This window comes from Telmatherina bonti (genome assembly GCF_933228915.1).
Source record: "Telmatherina bonti genome assembly, chromosome: 23".
NCBI lineage: Eukaryota > Metazoa > Chordata > Actinopteri > Atheriniformes > Telmatherinidae > Telmatherina > Telmatherina bonti.
The window spans coordinates 6741517-6765932 of record NC_136632.1 but is presented as its reverse complement, the minus strand read 5'-3'; the positions used below and the strand labels follow the sequence as shown (position 1 = coordinate 6765932).

General features: G+C 37.3%; 2 protein-coding genes across 2 annotated transcripts in view; one reads left to right on the top strand and one right to left on the bottom strand.

Moving 5' to 3' along the window:
- Positions 1-320: 320 nt before the first annotated feature.
- ada2b (adenosine deaminase 2b) lies at positions 321-12209 on the top strand (the record flags this gene model as incomplete). The annotated part of the gene is made up of 9 exons (XM_079262845.1): positions 321-621; positions 6758-6977; positions 7064-7274; positions 7361-7488; positions 10496-10586; positions 10706-10814; positions 10887-11044; positions 11112-11314; positions 12105-12209. The coding sequence occupies 9 exons, from the start codon at positions 321-323 to the stop codon at positions 12190-12192; spliced, it is 1509 nt and encodes a 502-aa protein (XP_079118971.1). The 3' UTR covers positions 12193-12209.
- A 419-nt stretch (positions 12210-12628) lies between these two features.
- LOC306773326 (putative polypeptide N-acetylgalactosaminyltransferase 8) overlaps positions 12629-24416 on the bottom strand; it is a gene marked incomplete at both ends in the record, with an annotated part of 12369 nt that continues 581 nt past the window's right edge. Inside the window, 10 exons of the mRNA XM_079263116.1 lie at positions 12629-12760; positions 12829-12996; positions 13065-13160; positions 13737-13874; positions 14018-14203; positions 16890-17004; positions 21610-21807; positions 21883-22066; positions 22883-23049; positions 23098-23107. Of these exons, the coding sequence (XP_079119242.1) occupies positions 12629-12760; positions 12829-12996; positions 13065-13160; positions 13737-13874; positions 14018-14203; positions 16890-17004; positions 21610-21807; positions 21883-22066; positions 22883-23049; positions 23098-23107 (1394 nt within the window). The remainder of the gene's footprint in view (positions 12761-12828; positions 12997-13064; positions 13161-13736; positions 13875-14017; positions 14204-16889; positions 17005-21609; positions 21808-21882; positions 22067-22882; positions 23050-23097; positions 23108-24416) is intronic.

Below are 24416 nucleotides of genomic sequence, written 5' to 3'. Positions count from 1 at the left end.
CAAGCTGAGCATTTAGTGAGACGGCCGAGCTGACACGCAGGTCTTCAGGAGCTGCTTCTTAGCTGTAAGTATGGCTGAAAGATTGATCTTTATCTGTTAATGGTTCCCTTACTGGTTGGGCTGATAAGTTTAATGGTTGTGGTTGTCCTGGTGACGTCGATGACCTGAAAACAAGCTAACCACTGCCACAAGAAGAATCTCTCCTCTCACACTTTAATATAATTTGTTTTTTCTTTCTTTTCAGGGCTAAATAAAGCAACCCTGCTCCTGTGGAGGATGTTTTAGTAGGAATACAGATCCTTACTGTGGGACACAAGGACATGGTGGTCTCACTCTGCCTGGCTGTGGTTGCTTATGTACCCCTTCTGTGGTTTGTGAGGGAGACCGATGGGATGCCTGACCCCAATCGTAGGGACCTGCTGATGCGTCAGGAGGCGTCCAGACAGACCGGAGGCCTGTTGACGTTGACGGCTGCAGAGCAGAGGCTGGACGCTTACCTCCACCGCATAAAGGAGCAGGAAATGTCTGCGGCGCACTTTCTACCAGCTGTTCACTTCTTTAAGGCAAAGCCTCTAATCGAGAAGAGCTCGGTCTTCAAACTGCTGCAGAAAATGCCTAAAGGTGATGCTACACACAAATATTTCACTATCTATTACAGCTGTGTATCTCACCTACATCTGTGTGTGATAGCTTAAGGTTTTGTGTGTTTCTTACATCATTGTGCAGGAATTTTAGCCCATCCTCCTTCACAGGATTACTGTTGTTGAGGTTTGCATGCATTCATTTTTAGACACAGCTCTCTGAAAGTTCAGTCACATCATTTCAATCAGCTCGTCCGGGTTTTAGATCATTGATTTTTTTTTTTTTTTTTAAAGCCACTCGGCTGTAGAGTTGCTGCTCTGTTTGGGCTCATTGTCCTGTTTCATGACCCTGTTTGGGCAAAACTTTAGCTCATAACCCATCCTGTGGTCATAGAAAAATTGACTCCTTCCATTCCAGGTTATGTTTATGTATGGATGAATATATATATATATATATATATATATATATATATATATATATATATATATATATATGTTTGTATGGATTACCAGTCAAACATTTGGACAATTTCCTATTAAAATCAAAAATAAAAAAGTGTCCAAATGTCTGACTGGGGTGCATATGTGTGTGACGTGAATGTAAGGCAGGGCAGGTTATTTCTATAGCACATTTCATGTAAAAGACAAATTAACGTGCTTTATATAAAACATTAAAGCATTCCAGCATGATACAGAAGAAGCACAGTAACACTAACTTGTAAAGAATAAAATGAGAAAAGACATATAAATAAGAATTAAGTTATGGTGTGAGGAATTACAGCCATGTTGACACAAGGAAGCTGGATAAAGATAAGTTTTAATCCTGATTTAAAACAGCTGTAATCGTCAGCAGACCTGCAGTTTTCTGGGACTTTTCCTCACATATGAGGAGCATAAATGCTATTGTGGTAAAATGTTATAATACGGGAGGCTTGTGTGATTCGTATGTACATGTGCAGAAATACATACAGGATTGTTCAAAAGGCTCAAATCCCCATTTATCCTCCTTCCAAACTGCCAGACCTTCGCTGTTAAACTGTTTACTTCTCAAAGAACAAAGGCAATAATTAGGTTTAGATTTTTTAAAAATTCCTATTTGAGTACAGAAAAAGAGTTTTAATCCCTATGAGGAAGGCTAACCCCCTTATAGGTTGTCCTGGAAGACATTTCGTTGTGCGGGGACGCTATATTCTGATGACATTATAAAGGACAACAATGTTCTGCAGATTTGGTGTTTTTGCAGCTTCTCAATACAGAGGACTGCTGGATTGCTCCTGTGATTTTGCTCATGACATAAAAATAGTCTAATACAGCTTCAATGTTTCTCTATCAAAGCATTTACTCTATATTTGGTCTTATCATTACTAAAAAATAAATGATCTAAATGTGTAAAGATGCACGTGTTTGACCTTATAACACACCTGTATGCTGATACTGAAAACACGGTATGTCACATTTAATGTCTCTGCACCACAACTTGTATCAGGATTAGAAAGTCATCACACAGAACCATCAGAATAATATGAAAACAGAAAAGTTACAGCAGTTATATTCAACTATTTTATTTTACCGCAGCCTACATGTTTCTTTCCTGGTCTGGCAGTAATGATGGGGTTTAATTGATCAGCGTCATTGCTGTGATATTGATAGAACAGTCCCTGAAACTTAAACCCATAAAACATGAATCTATAAACAGCAGGGTTTTTTTTTGTTTTTTTTAAAATTAAAATTGCTTCATAAACTTGTATTGACTGTAACAAAATCAGACCAACTAGGGAAATATACTGGCACAAATCACACAACAGTGAGGCGTTAATGGACGTAGACATAATGCAGACATTTAAAGTACTTTGTGTTGAAACATCACTTGATGCGCGGTTTGCAGGCAGACTGCCGAACCTGCAAACACCAGCACATATGAGGGAGGAGGGCAGCTGGATGTGTGTTTCATGAAGGCAATGAATGCAACTACGCTGTAAAAAAGAAAAAGTTGGGTGAACTTAAAATTTCAAGGCAACAAACTTTGATAAAATTTTAAGATGAACATCTAAACTAGATATTTTAAGTTTTGCTTTTGAGTTTGCTGTACTCTAAATTGGGATTTTTTACAACTCAATTATAAGTTCCACTAAATTATAATTTTATAATGTAATAACTTTTCATCTTTAGTTCTGGTAACTGTTCCACAAGTTGTACTAATTTAAAAATGCACATGGTTATAACTTTTAATCCTTACTTGCTCTAACTCTTTAATAAGTTGTAATAATGTATCATTTTACACTGTAATAACTCAAATTCTTTCACAGAATCCACTTGAATTTGATTGTTAGTATAGCAGAATAATTTAAGAGTAATTTAAAATTGCACACTGCTAATGTAACTCAACTTCATAATTTAATTTCAATCACTTCTAATCAATCTAATCAAATGCTTAAATAATTACAGATGCAACATATATCCTCAAAACCTTAGTTTTATTTAAACTAGCAGCATTGAATCAAATAAAAAGGCAAATCAAAAAACAGCTTGTGCTTTTATCAATATAAGGAAAATGAAAGACAACTTGTGCTCATAAAAAAAGAACAGCTGGACAGTCCCATGCAGTCTTGAAAGATGTGATTTCAAAGCACTGATGGTTCTGAAAGTGCAGCAGTCCCTGTGTTTGCAAAGCCGTGTTGAACCTCTGTGATGTAGCCGATAATGTTTCAGCTGAACAGCTTCCATGGCGTTGGTAAACTTGCAGAACTTGAACTGCATTCATTTCAATCTGAAAAACAAAGATGACAATTTGCTGTCAGCCGAAATGTTATACTTTACACATAGCATTTTATAAATTTAATGACAATGCAAAGACTAGACTAGACCCTTGAGGTGAAAAGACTACACATTCAGTATTTTTATTTTAAATACATTTTGCTGCAGTAAAGATTAATTACAAATAACATATATTATTTAAGGTTATCAACCTATATCTATACCTAAACCCAACACCTACATCAGATTAGGTTAAGAAAGTCAGCAGTCAGTATAAAACAAGGCAGTCAGTTAAAGGCATTTCAATGTTTTTAAACAGAAGGACAAGATATCCAAGCCTGGGAGCCCACAGTGGGTCATAATACAAATATTTAAACCTTTTTTTTTAATCAAAAGCAATGTAGTAAATTCAGGGCAGGCCTATATTATGACCAACACAATATTTTAAATTGTGTTGGTCATATAATTTTATCAATTCTGACATGACTTACGTCTTATCATTTTAATATGTAAATGTTAGTAGCATGACATGTTTTATTGAACTCAGCATGATGTAAATGTTAATACAAAACAGTGTTACACAAACTGCTCCATGTTGTCCTGATACTTGAAATATCAGCTAATGTGTTAGCATCAATACCCTAATGGCTACTCCTTTAGTTGCAGCTAGTAGCATGAATTAACTGAATACTAACCAGTAGAAGCTAACATGTCTTGTCCTGTTTGAACGATACTAACCAGTAGAAGCTAACATGTCTTGTCCTGTTTGAACGGTACTAACCAGCAGAAGCTAACATGTCTTGTCCTGTTTGAACGGTACTAACCAGCAGAAGCTAACATGTCTTGTCCTGTTTGAACGGTACTAACCAGCAGAAGCTAACATGTCTTGTCCTGTTTGAACGGTACTAACCAGCAGAAGCTAACATGTCTTGTCCTGTTTGAACGGTACTAACCAGCAGAAGCTAACATGTCTTGTCCTGTTTGAACGGTACTAACCAGCAGAAGATAACATGTCTTGTCCTGTTTGAACGGTACTAACCAGCAGAAGCTAACATGTCTTGTCTTGTTTGAACGGTACTAACCAGCAGAAGCTAACATGTCTTGTCCTGTTTGAACGGTACTAACCAGCAGAAGCTAACATGTCTTGTCCTGTTTGAACGGTACTAACCAGCAGAAGCTAACATGTCTTGTCCTGTTTGAACGGTACTAACCAGCAGAAGCTAACATGTCTTGTCCTGTTTGAACGGTACTAACCAGCAGAAGCTAACATGTCTTGTCCTGTTTGAACGGTACTAACCAGCAGAAGCTAACATGTCTTGCCCTGTTTGAACGGTACTAACCAGCAGAAGCTAACATGTCTTGTCCTGTTTGAACGGTACTAACCAGCAGAAGATAACATGTCTTGTCCTGTTTGAACGGTACTAACCAGCAGAAGATAACATGTCTTGTCCTGTTTGAACGGTACTAACCAGTAGAAGCTAACATGTCTTGTCCTGTTTGAACGGTACTAACCAGCAGAAGCTGACATGTCTTGTCCTGTTTGAACAGTACTAACCAGCAGAAGCTAACATGTCTTGTCCTGTTTGAACGGTACTAACCAGCAGAAGATAACATGTCTTGTCCTGTTTGAACGGTACTAACCAGTAGAAGCTAACATGTCTTGTCCTGTTTGAACGGTACTAACCAGCAGAAGATAACATGTCTTGTCCTGTTTGAATGGTACTAACCAGTAGAAGCTAACATGTCTTGTCCTGTTTGAACGGTACTAACCAGCAGAAGCTAACATGTCTTGTCCTGTTTGAACGGTACTAACCAGCAGAAGCTAACATGTCTTGTCCTGTTTGAACAGTATCAGCCCAGATAAGATACCTCCTAACTCATGCAGCAGTTCTGCTAACAGCTGGTGAGTGAAAAGCTGTTTGTGTTTAAATGTTGAAAATATGTAGGTTGCCTCCTCCATAAATCTACAACATACGACACAACACTAATCAACAATTCCCATACCATTGAAACTTAATTTAAATAAAAACTTACCTGCGTGGAGTCCAGCTCGAGGCAGCACAGCCAAGTGAGATCTCAAGTGAAAATTGCCACTCAAAAAGTTGGTTTTCCCGCATTTCCTTGTATTGAACTCCAACTTAGTTATAATTTTTAACAACTCACCTAATTGTTTTGGAGCAAACAACTTGCTTGTTTTGTTGTGATTACTAACATTATTGCTTTAAATGCCATTAATACATATTTTCAAGTTTTACCTACTTAAATGACTGTTTCAGTTCAACCAATACAAGTTGGATTTTTTGCAGTGTACGTATAACACAACTAAACTTATTTTTTTTTTTGTGAATCTACCTTATTTCAGTGTGTCTTTACAGACAAAGGAATAGATTTTACAGGTAGAAATTGGGGTGTGGGGGCTTATAAGTTGGGGATCAGTCCCCCCCCACATCCCTCTCTGTAGATTCACCCCTGCTGTCTGGAGATCTTCCAAAGTTGTCTGGGAACTAGTTTTCCATGTTTTCTGAAGATCTTTTTAAGCTTTTCTTTGGACATTAATTACATTTTGGTTTTGACATTAAGTCCAATACAAGTACCCAACCATTTCTTTCGTTTTTTTTTTAATGTTAAAGCCTTTAAATAGTTCACACTTTTTTTTAAAGGGCTAATAATGTAAGAACCAGTATTATGTTCAACTTATTATAAAACAATTTAAATAATAATAGGGTTTATTTCTATTGGCCTGTGTCAAAGAAATCATTTAGGTTTGTTTGATCTGCATCTCCAAAACAATGCAAACTTGAAATTTAAAAAAAAAAAAAGAAAAAAATTACAGAACAGAGTTCATGGTGTGTTGAAGAACTAACTAAAGTAGTTTTCTCAAACGAAACTTTCTAGCTGGTTCAGATAACCAGGTTCTCCTTTCTATTTTTTTTTTTTTTTAATTTAAATCGTCATTTTATCAAAATGTACCCTAAAAACAAAAAAAAAGACAAGATGTGAAATGTATAAATATACCAAAAAAATAAATAAATAAAAGGTACAAAAAGCAGGCAGGGAAATAAAATTTACAATGAAAATAAAATAAAATAAAGGGAATAAAAACATAGTGTTAAGCAGCTTTACTGAAAGAAATTTAAAGAAAATAACATCAACAATGATGATGAAATAAATAAATAAATTCCAGGTGTAAAAATTTTACAGACAAAACATGTTTACCAGCAGCCAAAAACAAAAAAAGTTATGTCGTTTACACAATAAGACAGTTACATGACAACAAATGATGGAGAAAAGAAATCCTTCCTGAAACATCAAAGATACAATTTACAATTTTTATTTACAAGATACAATTTCCAGGGGTTCAGTATCCATTTCTCATCACTGTATTGTTCTGATGAGTTTCTATCCTGCTGCCATGGCAACAGGCGCAGCCCTCCATGTCCACGGCTCGTCGATGGTCAGCCCTGAATGGCTGGTGAAAAACATCACCTACAGACCACACTGCTACATCTGCTTCACGTGGGACAACTCGGTCCGCTTCCTGTTCTCAGATCGCCAGCCCTTCCCGCGGTGGGACTGCTTCTACTGGCAGCTGCTGGAGACATTAAGAGCCAAAATTGGGGACAATACGGGATTTGACAACAGGTGAAGTCGCTTGAAGCATAAATTGCAACATGTCACAGCAAGATGCTTTGTCTGAAATAGTGTGCTTGTTTGTGGGTACCTTCCAGTTTAATCCAGCACCTCACGCTGTTCACTGAGGATCCAGATGGTGAATATCCAAACCAGGACGTTGTGTGGGAGAAGTTTGAGAAAGCCTTCATTGCAGCCGCGGGGCTGATCACCCACGCCCCTGTGCTGAGGGACTACTTCTATCAGGGCTTAGAGGAGCTGTACCGTGATAACGTCATGTATGTGGAGCTGCGCAGTGGTCTGTCCAGGGTTTGTGCTTGCTTGTTTCTTCTCACCTGACCTCTCCGGCATTGTACAGAACTGTACATCTGACATTTCTGGACTGTGTGTTGCAGACATACGAGCTGGATGGAACCATTCACGACAAGATCTGGAGTCTGAACACATTTCAAGAAGTTACAAGGAAGTTTATCAGAGATCATCCAGACTTTCTGGGGGTGCGGATCATAATCTCCGTCCACAGGTAAAAAATACAGTACAACTCAGAGAAATATGTCTCTACTGATTAAAACCTTGTGGGTTGCTTTAATTTCCTTTCAGATCATTGAAACGTTCTTGCCTAATTAAACTCATATTTTGTTTTTTCAAATTTTTTTGCTCAAATGTAGTCATTGTCAAAACTACTAAATATGTAATTTTTCCAATATTTTAACCCTTTAAACGGCAGCTTGGTAACATGTCATGGTTCAAATGAGAGAAAAGCAGTTTTTTGCATGTAATGTTTTTTGAAAGATCATGTAAAGTACTTGTAAAATTAAAAAAAATTTAAATTCTCTCCCAAAGAACAAGAAACATAAATGACAGAATTAATATTTTTCCAATTTTCTGGTTCAAATCTTCCTGCTTTAGCTTTAATCATAAACAAAACTACTAAATATATATTCACTGTGAAAAATGTAATCTTATAAATACTAGTCTGACCACACAGTGTTACCTTATGGTAGGTTGATATCTGGTGGGTTTTATTTGTAGAACTAATTTTTTTTTTTTTTTCTGCCATTAACATATTGTCTAACAAAACTTTGAATATAAGAGATTAAAATAACTTAATTGCACATTTGGACATTTTGAACACTGTATCATGTCGGTCCTAAAGCCAAATAAAGTAGAAAAAGTTACTTTTTAAAGCAGTTTTGGGGAGAATGATTCTTTGTCCACTAATAAAGAACATTAAACATCTGCTGGTCATCCAAATGCTCTGCAGGAGCCTTAATCAGGACGGAGAGATCTGAACACATTACACCAGTTTTAACATCTTTACACTGGTTTCCAGTCAGTGACAGGTTATATTATGAAGACCTGCTGATGGTTTATAATCCCAGAATGCATCTGTGACACGTTCAGAGAATATAAACCAAGCAAAGTTCTTAGATTCTTAGATTCTAGTCCAGACTTAACATGGAGAATCAGTATTTAGCCATTATAAACAAGTAAAACAAAATGCCAGTGGAGATTAAACTCTTGCCATATAAAGGCACTTTTAAATTCAGGTTAAAACATTTCTTTCCCCTGTGCACATATGCATGCATTAACTGATCTTGCTTTTAGTCAGTTTAATTTATGATTTCATGGAGATTTTTACAATTTGTTTTCGTCTTTCAAGCTTTTTTACACAATCTGTAATGTCTTTAATGTTTTATGTAAAGCACTTTAAACTCTGCATCTAAAAGGTGCTGTATCAAATCAAAATGGTGGTCAGGAATTGAGAGAAAAATTACCTTAAAGTTATAAAAAAAAATTTTAAAAATTATTTAAAAAAAAAAGTTATCCATAAGGGTTAAATGTACCATTATGCTTCATTTATGGGATTCACAAAAATTTTGCGATCCTTTAAATTTAGTTATATCAAATTATGCAGTATAAAAACCATGTGACTTATTTGGACCTACTGAGCAACCCGGAAATCTTGTCATCTAGATGAACAATGTGTCAAACTTGCTGCTCTTCTTCACTTCGACAAAAAATTCACACGTTAAAGTGAGGAGGAAGCCTTGAACTCCACAGTGCATTAAACTGTCATGACGTCCCAGTTCTGAAAAATGATCTTGCAGCTAAAATTTAATTTAACTGTTAATGTTGTTACTGCAAAGGAATTAGTTGTAGAGTTGGTTGGTAAAGCGACAGGGTGGGCACAAGAACACTGTTTTCTGCTGCTGTCGAGGAGTTTAGTTCAATTTGACAAAATTTTCCATGACAATCCAACAGATCATCACATAGAAGGCGTGCAGACCCAGAAAGGAGGGCATTAACACTGAGATCCATAGGGAAGTTCTCAATGTCTATACTGGATTATTGCTGTGAAATTCTACATAAGCCTTTGGATTACGTAAAGAGTAACACCTGATGACTTTTATTATCCTCATTTTATATATTACAGTGCTAATTTTCCCAATTGTGGTTTGACTAAAACAAAAACCCAAGACTCAAAGTAGCACAAGAGCAAGCAACTATGTTTAGCCTTACAGCAGCTAGCACATGAGCTAGGATTTACATTCAGCCTTATGGCTGCTAGCACATGAAGTAGGAACTACATTTAGCCTTATGGTTGCCAGCACGAGCGAGAAACTACATTTAGCCCTATGGCTGCTAGCACAAGGGCTGGCAGCTATATTTAGCCTTAACATCTGCTAGCACATGAATTAGGAACTACATTTAGCTTAACGGCTGCTAGCACAAGAGCTGGCAGCTATGTTTAGCCTTAACATCTGCTAGCACATGAATTAGGAACTACATTTAGCTTAACGGCTGCTAGCACAAGAGCTAGCAGCTACGTTTAGCCTTATGGCTGCTAGCACAAGATCCAGTGACTAAGGTTAAACGTAGCCTATGGCCATCTCATTTAAAGTGAATTTCCCACTAAAATATGTTTACTGAAGTCCCGTTTCCAGCTTTTTTTCTTAACCAACTCTACATGTAACCGCTGATGTTTGAACAGAAAAAGTAATCAGTTGAATGTCACCACTCAGTACAGATATGCAGCAAGCAGGGGGGGAAAAAACACTCCAATTTGTGGTCAATAGACTCCTTTCTTTACAACATCAAGTATTTATCTCATTATAGTAAATCCAGTTGATTAACAAAAAAAATACAGGACTGTTTTGGGTGATCATTAAAATGCGGGAGGAAACCGAGCTGCTGCTTAATGTGAACACAGTTGGTTGTCAAGATTAAAAAGACAAACTGTTTTAAAAGTTATTTTGCACATGTTGAAAGAACAGCTAGTCCTAGTGTATCCTATCTTTATTTGGACTCAACAAGATTGTCATTTAATAAATATTGATCTTTTAAATAACTTAAATCTGCTGTATATAAAAGGAATGTAGAGCTATAGTGGGGTGTAAACAAGCTGCTTGGCAGAGGTCTGCGCTCCTTTTTAGTTTACTTTTCTCCCGCAATCCTGTCAGTAGAAAGTAGAAAGTCAGTAGGAAGTCAACAGCATTTGGTAAAGTGTCTGCTGCTGCTTCCTGCAGGGCTCTGAGTGTAGCTGAGATCAAAGCAGCTGTAAAAGAGGCCATCCAGTTGAAAAAGGAATTCCCAGACCTGGTGGTGGGATTTGACATGGTAGGAAATTCTGATTTTTTTACCTCCCAGATGCCAAAGAGAACCTTTATGACTGTGTATTGCCTGCCTTCATCTGTGAAATACAGGCTTATAGTTGGATCAAACATTATGGTTTCTAGGTTGGCAGGGAGAACAGTGGGAGGACACTCTGGTACTTTAAAGAAGCACTTTCTCTGCCAGCTGAGCTGGGCGAATCACTGCCGTACTACTTTCACGCAGGGGAAACAGGTGGGTCTCAGAAAGCATGACAGCAGCAGTCAGACTGGATAAACTTTATTTAACTGTCAGTTTTTTGTGCAGATGATGAAGGCACCGACGTGGATCAGAACATTCTAGATGCACTTCTATTCAACACCACACGAATCGGGCATGGCTATGCTTTGGCACACCATCCACTTGCCAAAGAGCTTTCCAGGAAAAGAAACATAGCTGTGGAGCTTTGTCCCATCTCAAACCAGGTAGCTTGGCGCAAACAGCGCCATCTTCATTTTTAAAGCGACAGTTCGAGTGACCTCTCACCTGCAGGTGCTGAAGCTGGTATCGGATCTGAGGAACCACCCTGCAGCTGTGCTGATGTCCGAGGGCCACCCAGTAGTGATCAGCTCTGATGATCCATCTCTGTTTGGCACTACAGGTCTCTCCTATGACTTTTATGAAGCTTTTGTTGGCATCGGAGGACTGAAAGCAAACCTGGCCACTCTCAAAGAGCTGGCTCTGAACTCCATCAGGTCTGAATTAATCCTTTGGTACTTATATATTTTGTATATCCTTATTTCGTGTGTGTATATTAGATATGTATATATACACATACATAATACATACATATACAAACCATTTTCAGATTATGGTTTTTAAGGACATCTCAGAGTTCAATTTTGCTCAATTTTGCTCAAACAGTCAGATATTTCTGTTTTTTAATTTTCAACATCCATCCAGCCATCCCTGGAATACAATGCAATGTTGCAGGAAACTTGGGCAGTGTACCATCTGGAGTAATTTATAACTTTTAACTTTAAAAAAAAAAAAAAAGAAAAAGAAAAAAAAGACTTACCACTACCCAACATTTTTGGGAGAAATTTCTCCTCTATGATGTATTATATTTGGATTTGGCAGACTTTTTAGTTCACCAATATAAATAAAGTAATTTTAATTTAGTAAGTTAATTTTAATGTAATCTAGAAAAATACATTAAAATAAAATTAAAAAAAAAAAAAAAAGTCAGTATAACTTGTGAAACTGAAGCAGCACATTGTGACATTTTACAAGAAATCCAGGACAAGTATTTTTTTATTTTAGGGGTGTCCTTACATCCCCGCTCCAACACACTTAACCAAATTAATCAGTTATTTTGCAGAACTTCATAGGCTGCTCAATCCATTCAGTCTAACCCAAGTGTGTTGGAGCAGGGATACATAGAACTGACTTTGCAAACCCCTGCTTTAGTTTATGGTTTAAAGTTTTAAAAAATATATCTGTGTGAAAAAACATTTAAAAACATGATGTTTCCTCTGCTTGCAGGTACAGTTCGCTGCCAGCGCATCTGAAAGACGCTGCTCTGGTCGCATGGCAGAACAAATGGAACGCCTTCATTTCCAACAACTCCTGACATCCCGACTGCAACGGATCCTGTTTGACTTGAATGATGTTTCTTTTGTCATTAAACTACAATAAAACACCCATCAGTCATCAGAAGATTTTCTTTAGAAAAACAAAAAATGATGGATTTTAATTGATGGATATTACTGCACTGAAGTTTCCAGATAAACAAGAGTTTAATAAACCACTTTTTGTTTTGGATGTTCTGACATGGGAAGGTAGGGACTGCAAGGTTCATAAATCTTTCTGCACCCCCTTATTGTCTCTTTTACCCAACACAATAAAAACATTACTTACTTTGTAGCTCCTCATATGTGCTATAAATGTAATTTCAGAATCACATATATCAAAACCAACAACATAAAATTATTCAGATTAAACTAAAAAAAATACGTTCTTTTCTAATCCTTTCATAACTTTGCTGGTGGCTCTTACTGAAGGGGGTTTTATTTTCCAATAAAATATTGTATCTTCCAGCGCTGACCACTGCAGCGCTGGACAACCAGTTTGATGTAGCCATCCCCGTCCAGCGCCACCTCCAGACATCTCTTTGTTACTCTGTTCTGAATCGCTCCTTCCTGCAAACAAAACTTATGAAGCCACCCTCTCCGGTGCATATTTACATTTCAAAGTTGAACATTTTCACCTGTTTAAAATCCCACAACATGTGTAGTTTCTTCTGCTGGGCCAGTCTGCACTCATACAGTCCCGCGAAGACCCCGGAGCCGGGGTCCACCAGACAGCTGTTGCTTTGGTGTTTGAGAGATTTGATTTCGCCGACGTACAGCTGGCCATCGGTGCGGTAATAACAGTGCTACGACATAACAAAATCAATCAAAATCAAGCAGAATCTGTTGTTTATGTTTACACCTCTGCTCTTACCTGAGAAGAGAAGAAATGGCATCCATATAGGATGGGTGTGTATCCAGGCATCGGGCCTTGGTCGATGCACAGATCTGGCTTCAGGTCATTAATTAGCTGCCAACAGAAGCAGAGATATCAGGTCACCCTTTATGTCTTTCTGTAGGTGCTCCCGATGATTGTCAGCTTTGTTTTCTTAAAGATGTGGCAGCTGGTTTTTTGCTTTCAGCTGATTGCCTGAGACTGAGCAGCTACTGTCCATCTGGTGTATCTTTGTCCTATTTCCCCCCCTCTTCTTTTTTTTTTTTTTTTTTTTTTTTACTTTCTCTTGTCTCATCAGGTCAAGCATTAATATGTGAGACAGTTTAATATAAAATACTTAAATTATCTTGTCAACAAAGCAGCTCTTGGCACAGCAGACAGACCATAATTCTGCTTGCTATGATGCTGGACATGACAAGTTTAAAACAAATAAGGATTCTTCAGATGAAGTGCTCATAAAACAACATTTCATTGTCAGAAATAAAGCTTCAGGAAACGTGTTAAGTTAAATCAAATTCACCTAAATTTACTGTGACTTTTGTCAAAGTGCTGAAATTGAATTATTTTTTATAGTAAAATACTTAAAAAGATGCTTGCAGGTTCATTCTGTCACATGTCGTCGGATAGAGTAATCTTTTATGTTTGACTTACAGCTCCGTATGCCAGCAGGTTATGCAGGGGCTCCAGCAGGGGGTAAACATTATCTAGGTACCACTGGAAGGGCTTACACTTCAGCCTCTCTCTCAGCTTCTTTCTTTCCGACACATCTCCAATGTCTATCCCATGATTCTGTTGGAAAATAACACCACATGATGCCATTTTCATGATTAAGAGGAACTGCAGCGTCTGCAGCCTTTCATAAAACCTAATCATGTTATTTTGATTATGAAAATTGAAACTCATGCGAGTAATAAAGAGATGTCTGATCGTACTTCTATGGGAAGGTTCCAGGCGATGTTGACATTGTATTTGTATTCATCTAGCCAAACCTCCGCCACCCGCAGCGCATTACGTCTCACCATGGCATTCAGGTCGGGCACATAAGGCTTTCTTGCTCGTTCAATATGGGCGATTTTCGAGCAAGGTATCACTTCTATGCTTCCTCCGCACAGCCACACCTAGAAAACAAAAGTTTTGGCTGAAAACTGGGTTAAATGGCTCATGTAGAAATAATAAATGTCATAGAAAATTCATAATAAAAAGGCCTTAACATGCACTTAACACTAGTTCTCAAACACGTTTTTACTTTGACCGTATCCATAGGCAGCTTTACTGTGACTTAAGTTTACAAAAGGAATGCTTTTGTTTTAGTTGTTTGTTTTTTTTTAAGTGACATTTATTTTAGCTTTTTATAGAAGCTGAGAGCATCCTGTCCCAAAATTATTTTTTAAAGCCCTGTTATCTCAACACCACGAGTTAGTTATTGAAATAATCAAACCATGAAGCTTCTTTTCATGCAGTTAATTTCCATCATCATCTTGAGAAAATGGGTATTTGTTTTCTCATAATATCCGCAGACTGTAAAGGCACATTTAGGATCTACGCCAGTGTTTTTCAATTCCAGTTCTAAAGTACCACTGATATGCATGTTTTAGATGTTCTTCTCCAACACAGCTGAACCAGGTCATGTACTTTGCAAACCCTTTAATGATCCATTCATGTCAGCCAGATGTGTTAAAGGTTCCATGTTATGTAAAATGCATGATCTATAAGTTTTCCAACAGTCATATATGTCCTCATATTCTTTGCTTCAGGCCCAGAAATGACTAAAATCTGTCACTTCTCTTAGTTGTTTGCTCCACTTTCCAGCAAATGTGTGCTTTAGTCCTAGAAGTTTCCCTTTGTGATCTTAGGAGGGGAAACAACCCCTCCCCCCAGTAGTGAACACCACCACTGACAGGCCCCCCAGATAACAAAGCCTCCCTTTAAAATCACCAAGCAGACTCCAGCGAAATCTGCATCTTCTCCTCGAGAGGAGCAGCTGTGGGTGAGGACCGTGAGGGCAGACATTGCTCATGAACATTTAAAGGTTCAGACACAAAATCAGCCCTTCTCATTTCAGCTCAAAAGAGCAGCTTTAGAAATGGCTGACATTATGGACCAAGACTGAATTTGGGGTAAAACACTTCGCAAACTACGTCGTTGACTCTCTAACATCTACATGAAATTGTTGAAAAGAAAAAATTGGATCTTTAAAGCGTGGAAATATCTAAAACATGCAGGGCAGCGGTATTTACATAGCAAACGGAGGAAGACCACAACAAACTGTGAGGGTGATGGCAAGTATGGCTGATGTGCAACCAGAAAATATGCAGTACAGAAGGTAAATAATTCAGTTAAGAAAATTAATGAAAATTGACGTTTGTTTAATAAATAAATCAATAAATAAATTATATCAATTGTACTTTACAGTCTAAACACAGGCAGCCAAAACAGTAAAGCAGCAACATGCTTGTTACTGTTTCTGATTACAGCAAACCTCTTCCTCTGCACTTTTAATTAAATCATTAAACCACATCACGACATCATACTTCCTCTGTTGACATGGACATACTGTCAGGTGTGTGTGTTATGAGGGACAGGAGCAGAGCAGAAACACCTAAAGAAACTGAGGAAAAATGGCTTTAAAAGGCTGCGTCAGATCTTTTTTTTTTTTAGGTAAGGCAAAAGGAAAACGTCTCCCCGTGTCCCGTAGGGGTTTTTGTATTTCCTCACATTAGTGCTAAGATTAAAATCCTGCTTTTCGTCCGCACCAGCAGGAAAATGCACCTGACTGGAAAAAAAATCAGATAATTCTCCTTCTGCGTTAGAAAGAAAGCAGCTTCAAAGCTTTGAATTCATACTGCTGACTTGTTACCATTTAACAAATACACCCCTTCAGGTTCCATTGGATTTATGTGTAAAGGCAGAGTATGTAAGATTTCAAGGCGATTCTTTCCACCACCAGGTGGCAAACACAAGGTCGTGAGCAAAACCACAAAACTACTACCTCCACAAACGACCACAGGATGGCAGTAATGAGCAAAACTCACCCATTACCCCTCCTCCTCGCCAGCTCCAATGAGGGCAGGAATCGCTTGTGAGCTGTAGCTCAGAGCCGCTCTGCAATAAATGGGCTTATACTCCCCCTACTGGTGGAAAAAAAGTACTTTTTTTTTTACTGGCAGGCAAACATTCAAGAAGGGTCTGTGTCATTAATTAAACTTGTAATTCAATAACGCATCGAATATGGACAGACTGGAACCTACATGTTTAAAAAATTATCTAATTATGATTGTAGTTTTTTTTTTTTACTTAATTTATTTTGAAAATATTGAAAATCTTACATACTCTACCTTTAAATCAAGATTTCCGGAAAAAAAACAAAACATTTCGATAGCTGGGCTGTAAAATACTGCTGTTACAGCAGTTTATCCTTTTTTCCTCCAAAATAGTTGTTTGAAAACCACTGAGCTTTTTACATTTTTGAGGAACATGTAAAAGTTTTTTATTAAACCAGTTTTAACAATGACATCAAATAAAAACTTATCAGACTTTAGAGACTAAACTTAAAACCACTTTCATGTACGTATTTTAGCTTTTCTAGAGATTGTTTCAGATGAAGTTTCAGTTAATATTTCACAAATTTGAGTTGTGTTTCTACATTATTTTATGGTGCAAATACACACACACACACACACACACACACACACACACACACACACACACACACACAGACGGGAAAGTTGCTGCCATGCAAACATTAACACATCAACAAACTAGAGATTTAGATTGGCGGTTTTAGTGACAAAGACTTGATCTTACCCGGATGCCGAGCTCCACATTTTCACCACCATATATCTTCATTCCACCATCAAGGCCTCCAATCTCCCCAAAGAACTTGCGATCAGCAACAAGTATCCCCATGATGGAGGGGCTCCTGGTGACACCATGAAGTAAAACCTGATGTTAAGTTTAATATGGCCAATGTGGACAATGTATAGCATCACTGTAGGAGTCAAACTGCCCTTGTTTACCATTTCGTCAGTCAGTCATGTAGCAGGTTTAGAAATACACAAAACTTCACTTTCACTATAGTACACATCAAACTTCTTCCACAGTACATTAAAAGTAGTTTACAGAAGCTGCAAACAATATCAGAAACAACAGACTATCATGGTTTTGTGCCTTATAAGAGCTGACAGAACATGCTATGCTAGCTAACGCTAACATCAGAGAGAATTCTCTGAATAGTTCCCAAACTGGTTTGACCATTTCTGCCCGACATGCAAGACTCCAGCGGTTGGGTAAATTTGTGTTACAGCTGTATTTGGCTAAAACTGTTCAGTATGAAGAGTAAACATGTTCAGAGGAAGGTGTGAGTGTGTTAACATGTTCAGGCCTTCCTATGAACATGTTTCCTGTTCAGGATAACGCGTAATGTAGCTAGCGATCTCTATCTGCACACAAGCTCCAACAAATGGTTGATCAGGACTCTAAAACGGGTATCATAAACTTTTTGGACATACTAAACCGCTTCTTGTGGGTCGTAATTTATCGTTAAATTATAAATCATTACATAGTTTCAGCGGCAATCATTGTTGTGGATGGAAAATAAAAGAGTCAAGCGTACAAGTGAGGTGTAGCGAGACATAAAACTGAACCTTGTGTTTATCACCTAAGATTCCTGCCAGCATCGTGCACAGTTATGAAGCACAGCTGCACTCAGGTAGTGTTGAAAATCCATTAACTGTCCAGTTTTACCCACCAGTACAAGGATCGTCAGGTCGTCGAGGTTCAGTGTCTTCCAGGTTTTACAAGTTAACTCACCTGACTCAGACTTGTGCAGAGCTTCACATTAAGTTCTGCCCATATCTGCTAATTATTTATTGTTTTGAATCAGGTGTTTTTATAAAAAGGGAAACTTGTAAAACCTCCAGGACATCAGCCCTCACGGACCAAACTGAGGATCCTTGTACGGGTGAGACCACTAGGTAGTGATTCAGACAGTCTTCATTTTCTAGAACAGGGATCCCAAAAACTGGTCCTCAGGGACTGGTATCCTGCAGGTTTTCCAAGTATCTCTGCTGCAACGCACCTGATTCAAATCAGTGTGTATTTAGCAGACATATACAGAGCTTGTCTGGGTCTAAATCAGGCGTGTTCCAGCAGGAACACTTGGAAAACCTGCAGGACTTCGGTCCTCGAGGACCACGGTTGGGGATCCCTGCTCTAGAGAGGAGGTAACAAGTTCAAGAGCCACAGTCATGCAAGTTTCCCTGTTCAACACACCTACTTCTAATTAACAAGTTCATGATCAGAACTTTAAAGGCTGCCTGATTTGACTTAATTGTATTGTAGCAGGGAAACATCTACAACCTGCAGGACTTCAACTGTGTTGGACCAAACTTGCTGCTGTAGAGCCAGAGCTTGATTTGTCCCTTCTGGGCCATTGTAGTAATATGGGTTTGAGGTTCGGGAAACTTGGGAATGTTTTTACTGTAAAGGTACTCAGCCTAAACTTAAAGCGTCTGAAGTGCTGCTTGCAGGAACACCTAATTGATGCGTTTTGATTGCTAATATTACTTGCGTCCAATAATGTCAAGTTCAAACACTGATTTGTTTTTACCTTTTATTGTCCACCATTTGTACCATGAAACAAATCCGTTAGCGACAATAGTCAGTATATTTTCCATAATGAGTGATTTCATAAAAGAATGAAGATACACAACAATGAATGGTCAAAAAACTGTTCACCTTCGTATAAGCAACACCTGTCACCTGCAGAAAGGTTTCTAATTAAATAGGTTGTGACTATAAATGTACAGTGCTGCTATTTAGTGTACAAACAATATATATATATATATATATATATATATATATATATATATATATATATATACACACACACACAAATCAATATGAAATGGCTCCTACAATTACACTTCTGCTCTGAATGTTACACACAAACCGTTGAGGCCTTGTTAAGATTGTAGAAAATAACCGGCATTTAACAGCAGTATTATATATTTAGTGGACTACTTAACTTGCTCATAATTGCAGTTCAATAAATCAGAGGATGCTCATCCACAGCCTGAAAAACCCTGTCTGCAGAGGAGTTAGGCTAGTTTGATAGCTGCCGGAGCTTTTCTACCTGTTAAAGGGGAGTTTTTTCCTTCCCACTGTCGCCTTATGCAGCTCAGGATGAGGGATTGGATCGAAGTCATGACTCGATGCAATCAGTTGGTTTCTATTATAGGATATGTATGACTTGGCTTAAAATGATGTGTATGTAAAGTGCCCTGTGACAACATTCTTGTGAAGTGGCGCTATACAAATGAAGCTGAATTGAATATTTATGGATGTTAGAATAAATATATGATGACACCAGAATAGTTCAATAGATTAACCTGCAAATAAAAATGGTGTTTCAGATAAAGACCTGTCAGGTCACATTAAGGAACTGAAGTACATCCAGATATTTACTGTCAGAAGTTGTTTTCTCAGACTAAAAATATCCATTGTGTTAGCTTTGACAACACTGCCGGTGTACAGTTTCCACAGCTTTGAAAAGCTTCAGGTCACATGCTTCTCATATGCTGTGTCCTAGTTTCACCTTAAAACAAGATACGACTTTAACAAAAAGGTTCTGAAACACATAAACTCCCATTTGATGAAGACAGCACAGGCTCATGTTGATAACTATCAAAACATATGTGATCAAACAGACAAGTACGGACCTCTACCCCTGAGATTAGACCCAGTGCAAAGCTGTTAAATCAGCAAGAACTGGAAGGTTTCATTTTGAAGGATGAAGTTAGTCTGCAGGTTTTATATCAATAGAAGCTTTGTGCAGACTCACTTCACTTGTATTTTGTGCTGCTGGCTGGCAGACAGTCACCGCTGTCCATGCAGACGTACCAAAACAAACAACTGCTCCATAGTAACAATGTCCGGCAGTAATGAAGGTGCACACTGTGCTCATTGTCCCTGTTGCTTAGAAAATAAACTAATTTGAACTGTAGGACAATGTGTGAGAACGCTTCACACAAGCAATCACCTGTCACACTAATCTTATTGCAGGGCATTATAAGCATGTCTAAAGAAATAATAGTGATTCTGCATCAACAAAATGAGAAATCGCCAGAGCGACTCTGCCTGGACTCAGTTTATATGTTCAGGTTTTCTGCAGTTTAAACTTCTGACTTAAAGGTGGAGTATGTAATATTTTCAATATTTTCAAAATAAAATAATAAAATAACTACAATCATAATTAGATAGTTTTTTTAACATGTAGGTTCCAGTCTGTCCATATTTGATGTGTTATTAAATCACAAGTTTAATGACAAATGACAAAAATCACTTTTTTTTACTGGTAGGAAAACATTTAAGAAGGGTCTTTGTCATCAATTAAACTTGTAATTTAATAACACATCAAATATGGACAGACTGGAACCTACATGTTTAAAAAACTATGTAATTATTATTGTAGTTATTTTTTTAGTGAATTTATTTTGAAAATGTTGAAAATCTTACATACTCCACCTTTAAGAGGTAAAACATGCAAATGGTTCCTGACTTCATTGCACACCGTTGCCCCCCGCCGCCAAAGGGAAACTAAAGAGCTTAAAAGATTTTAAAGCTTAATGTCACAAAGCAAGCAGGAATGTTTCCTTCAAGTGGACTTTGTTTGTTGCAGATCAATAAGGTATTTTCTTGGAGGAAGTAGGTTCACACTGAGAGCGGCGCATGAGGGAGACATGCGTTGGGAGCTTTGTATAGTGAAGTAAAAAAATCAAAATGATTTGATTATGGATTCATTTGTTTACCAGAAGACAGACTTATTGGAAAAATTTTCAATTGGGTTAAAGGTTTACAAATATCCCTGGTCAAGGCAGGTTCCAGAAATATTCTCCTCAGCAAATGTAAAGTATTTATTGAGGAATAGTTTACAGGTAAAAATAACTCAGACCGACTGTTTGACTCTTATAAAGAGCAATTGAAATGGCAGGTATTAGAGAAGCCAATATTAAGGAGTTATATTCAATATAAAAAAAAGATTTCTTTGTTAAAAGTGATATGAGTAGAGTACAGAGGTCTCTGTGTGTTCAGCTTAGAGCAGCTGTACTGCCTTTGCAGGTGGAAGTAGGACGTTTATAGAAGCTTCCCAGAAGAAGACAGATTATATGTTTTGTGTAACTTCAGGTTTGTTTGTTTTATTGTCTTTATATCATGACATCAGAACTGTGCCGTCTGCGAAAATTCAAAGTTGTTCTGGTTAGCTGATGAGAAGATGTCGAGGTGGCTATTAGAAAAATAAATGTATAGTTTGGTGATATTTCTGGAAACTTAGACAAAGGACTCTGTATCCAGACCAGAAATGATTTTTTCCAGTGGAACTGTTTGGTGATTAATTTATTTTCTGCATGTCGGTCATTTTCTTGCTTTGAATGTTAGTATTGTCATGTAAGCCTGGTGAGCTGGCCACACGAGTGTATGAAACCTAAATTAAATGAATCAATGTTGCGATCTGAGAGAGTCTCACTTTCCGGGCTGTGAATCGTCATCCAAGGCGTACCACTCGGGTCTGAAGGAGATGTACGTGCACCACAGAGCCCAGTCAAAGCCATGAGCATTGGGAGGGTAGGGAGTTAGTATTAAGTCATCGTAGCCGACTCTGTCGAAAACTGGCGTCAGTATCAATGTGCGGTCCTCCTTTATACGAGCCAACAGGGGCTCTGCCCTGCACACACAGATATGCATTTAGGCATGTTTATCACCATGGCAACATTCAAAGCTACATTACTTTTCAACCAACCATTGCACGTGGACTTCTATGTGTGCATCCAGGATGGCCACCACATCTCCTACAGCCGCCTTCCATCCCGACAGTCTGGCCTGGGTCAGGCCGAGCTGCTCCGCGTGCCGCACCCTCTTCACCAGGCCTGGACGCTCCTCGTGGATGGAGTTAATGTACTCATCCAGTTTCTCCATTAAATCCTCTGGGAAGTTTAACACATTGAGGGAATCTGATTATGTATTCATCACTGGCAAATGAAAGAAAGCCCAGAAGAAAACACTATTTTTTATTCTTATGAGTTTTTCATTCCGTTCATTTCATTGTTAGCCTCATTTCCATCATAAACTTGAAAAGTGTCAAAACATGTTGATGCTTTGAGCTCAAAATAATATACCTACCTTCTCAGCATTCAATACATTTTTTATACTATTTTCAGTTTTATAAACATTATATCAATATAGATTATTTAAAAAAAAGTTCCAGTTGTTGCATGCTGCTTTAATAAAAGATTACACAAATAAAAATGGAACACCGTTTCATGACAAGATGCAACAACTGGAACTTTTCTATCATCTGTAGGGATTATATATATATATATATATATATATATATATACACATACATATATGTATATATATTAATGTCAAATGCTGAGAAGTACTTACATTTCCAGAAAATTCCTCTGTCTGACAAGACTTGTCAGAGTTTAAGTACACACCCTTGGTATTCATCCCTTCAGCTCAAACTGAAACAAGATCCGTTTCATGCACGCCAATCACCTGACTAGACTTTTAAAACTAGTTTTTTCAGATGAACTCTCACCAGATCCAATAAAGAAACTTTTTCCTCCATCAGCTCGGTTTAGTCTCTCAAATCAGACCTATTGTTTACATGTAGAGGAAAATAAACAGCAGTGATCTGCACTACAGGACAAAATCTGCAAGAAAACTTAAATAAACTTAAAATTTTCAATGAAAGAAAAAGACACTGCATGTGACAGGGATCTCGCTCGACTTACCGTTGGTGCTGTGGTCGTCCACCAGGATGATTTCATGCAGCAGGCGAGCGGGCGTCTTGTTGATGAGGCTGCGGATGGCCCTCTTGATGACAGAAAGGGCTTCATCCAGGTAGATCAGCACAACGCTGAGGGAGGGAAGATCCTCTGGATACTTTTTCTCAGCACATCTGTGAGCAAGTAAAGCAATTAAAACATCTGCAGAAGCCATCTTTTACCTTGCATCTCCTAAAGGATGTTTGAACAGCTTAAAAAAAATTAGCCATTTAAGGGAAAATTAAGTGGAAAAAAATGTTAGACCAACAAAATTTCATCTTCATTGCTTGTTTTTTTTGTCTGATCAGGTTTTCCATTTCAGTCAATCACCTTATCAATACAGCAACATTTCACAACAAAAGGTTTCCAAAGAGCTGAATACAAAATCACAACTGCATAATAAGTCGAATATAATCATGCCATAAAAAACAAATAACTAAAGAAATTTAACAAAAAAAAAAAAAATACAGAGAGGGCTACACAAGTCACGCAGTGTTAAAAACCGAGGAATAAAAGTGCATCTTAACCCTTCGATGCATCGTGCCCACTACAGCAGACATCTATTTAACAGGACAAGAAAATGTTACAAATCTATTTTCATAGAATATTTTTACCATATAAATATAACAATATATCATTGTATAAATATTTCCACGGAACAGATAAACTAAATAAAATATATAATTATATATCTAAATTTTGAATATTATATACATAATTATATATTTTATTCATTTATATTAATATTAATTATTATTTATATAATCTTATTTAAAAACAAAAAAAAAGTGTCTCTGTGTACATGTCTGTAGAAGTAAAATATTGTATGTGGAAAAAAAAAAATATATATATATATAAAAGTGGCATTGTTTTTTAATAATTCATGCATCAGAGGGTTAAGACCAGACTTGGAACATTGCAGCGTTTTAAGTCTTCCGTTGGATAATTTCAGGTCAGAGTCTTTGTGCTTTGTGTCGACTTTGGCTTTGGCCATAAATGTGTTTTTACCTCAAAGGTTTGGATGAAAACATTTGCTAAATCTATGTCATGTAAAATCTTTATATTTACATCTTATAAACATTGATGGAAATAAAGTCAGTAAACCGGTTGCATTAAACAAAAACTTCTGACATGTAAGCAGCTCTGTGCGATTTATGGATCATTATACATCCTTCCTGGGTGTTTACAAAGTTTTCATTATGGAAACAGATTCACAAAAATCCCCGCTGAATGTGTAAACCAGGATTTATGCAGTTACCAAAGTGCAACAAACATGCTGCACTTTATAAATATATAAAGTATATATATATATATATATATATATATATATATATATATATATATATATATATATATATGTATATGTATATGTATATATATACATATATACATATATATATATACATATATACATATACATATATATATATACACACATATATACATATATGTATATATGTATATATATACATATATACATATATACATATACACATATATA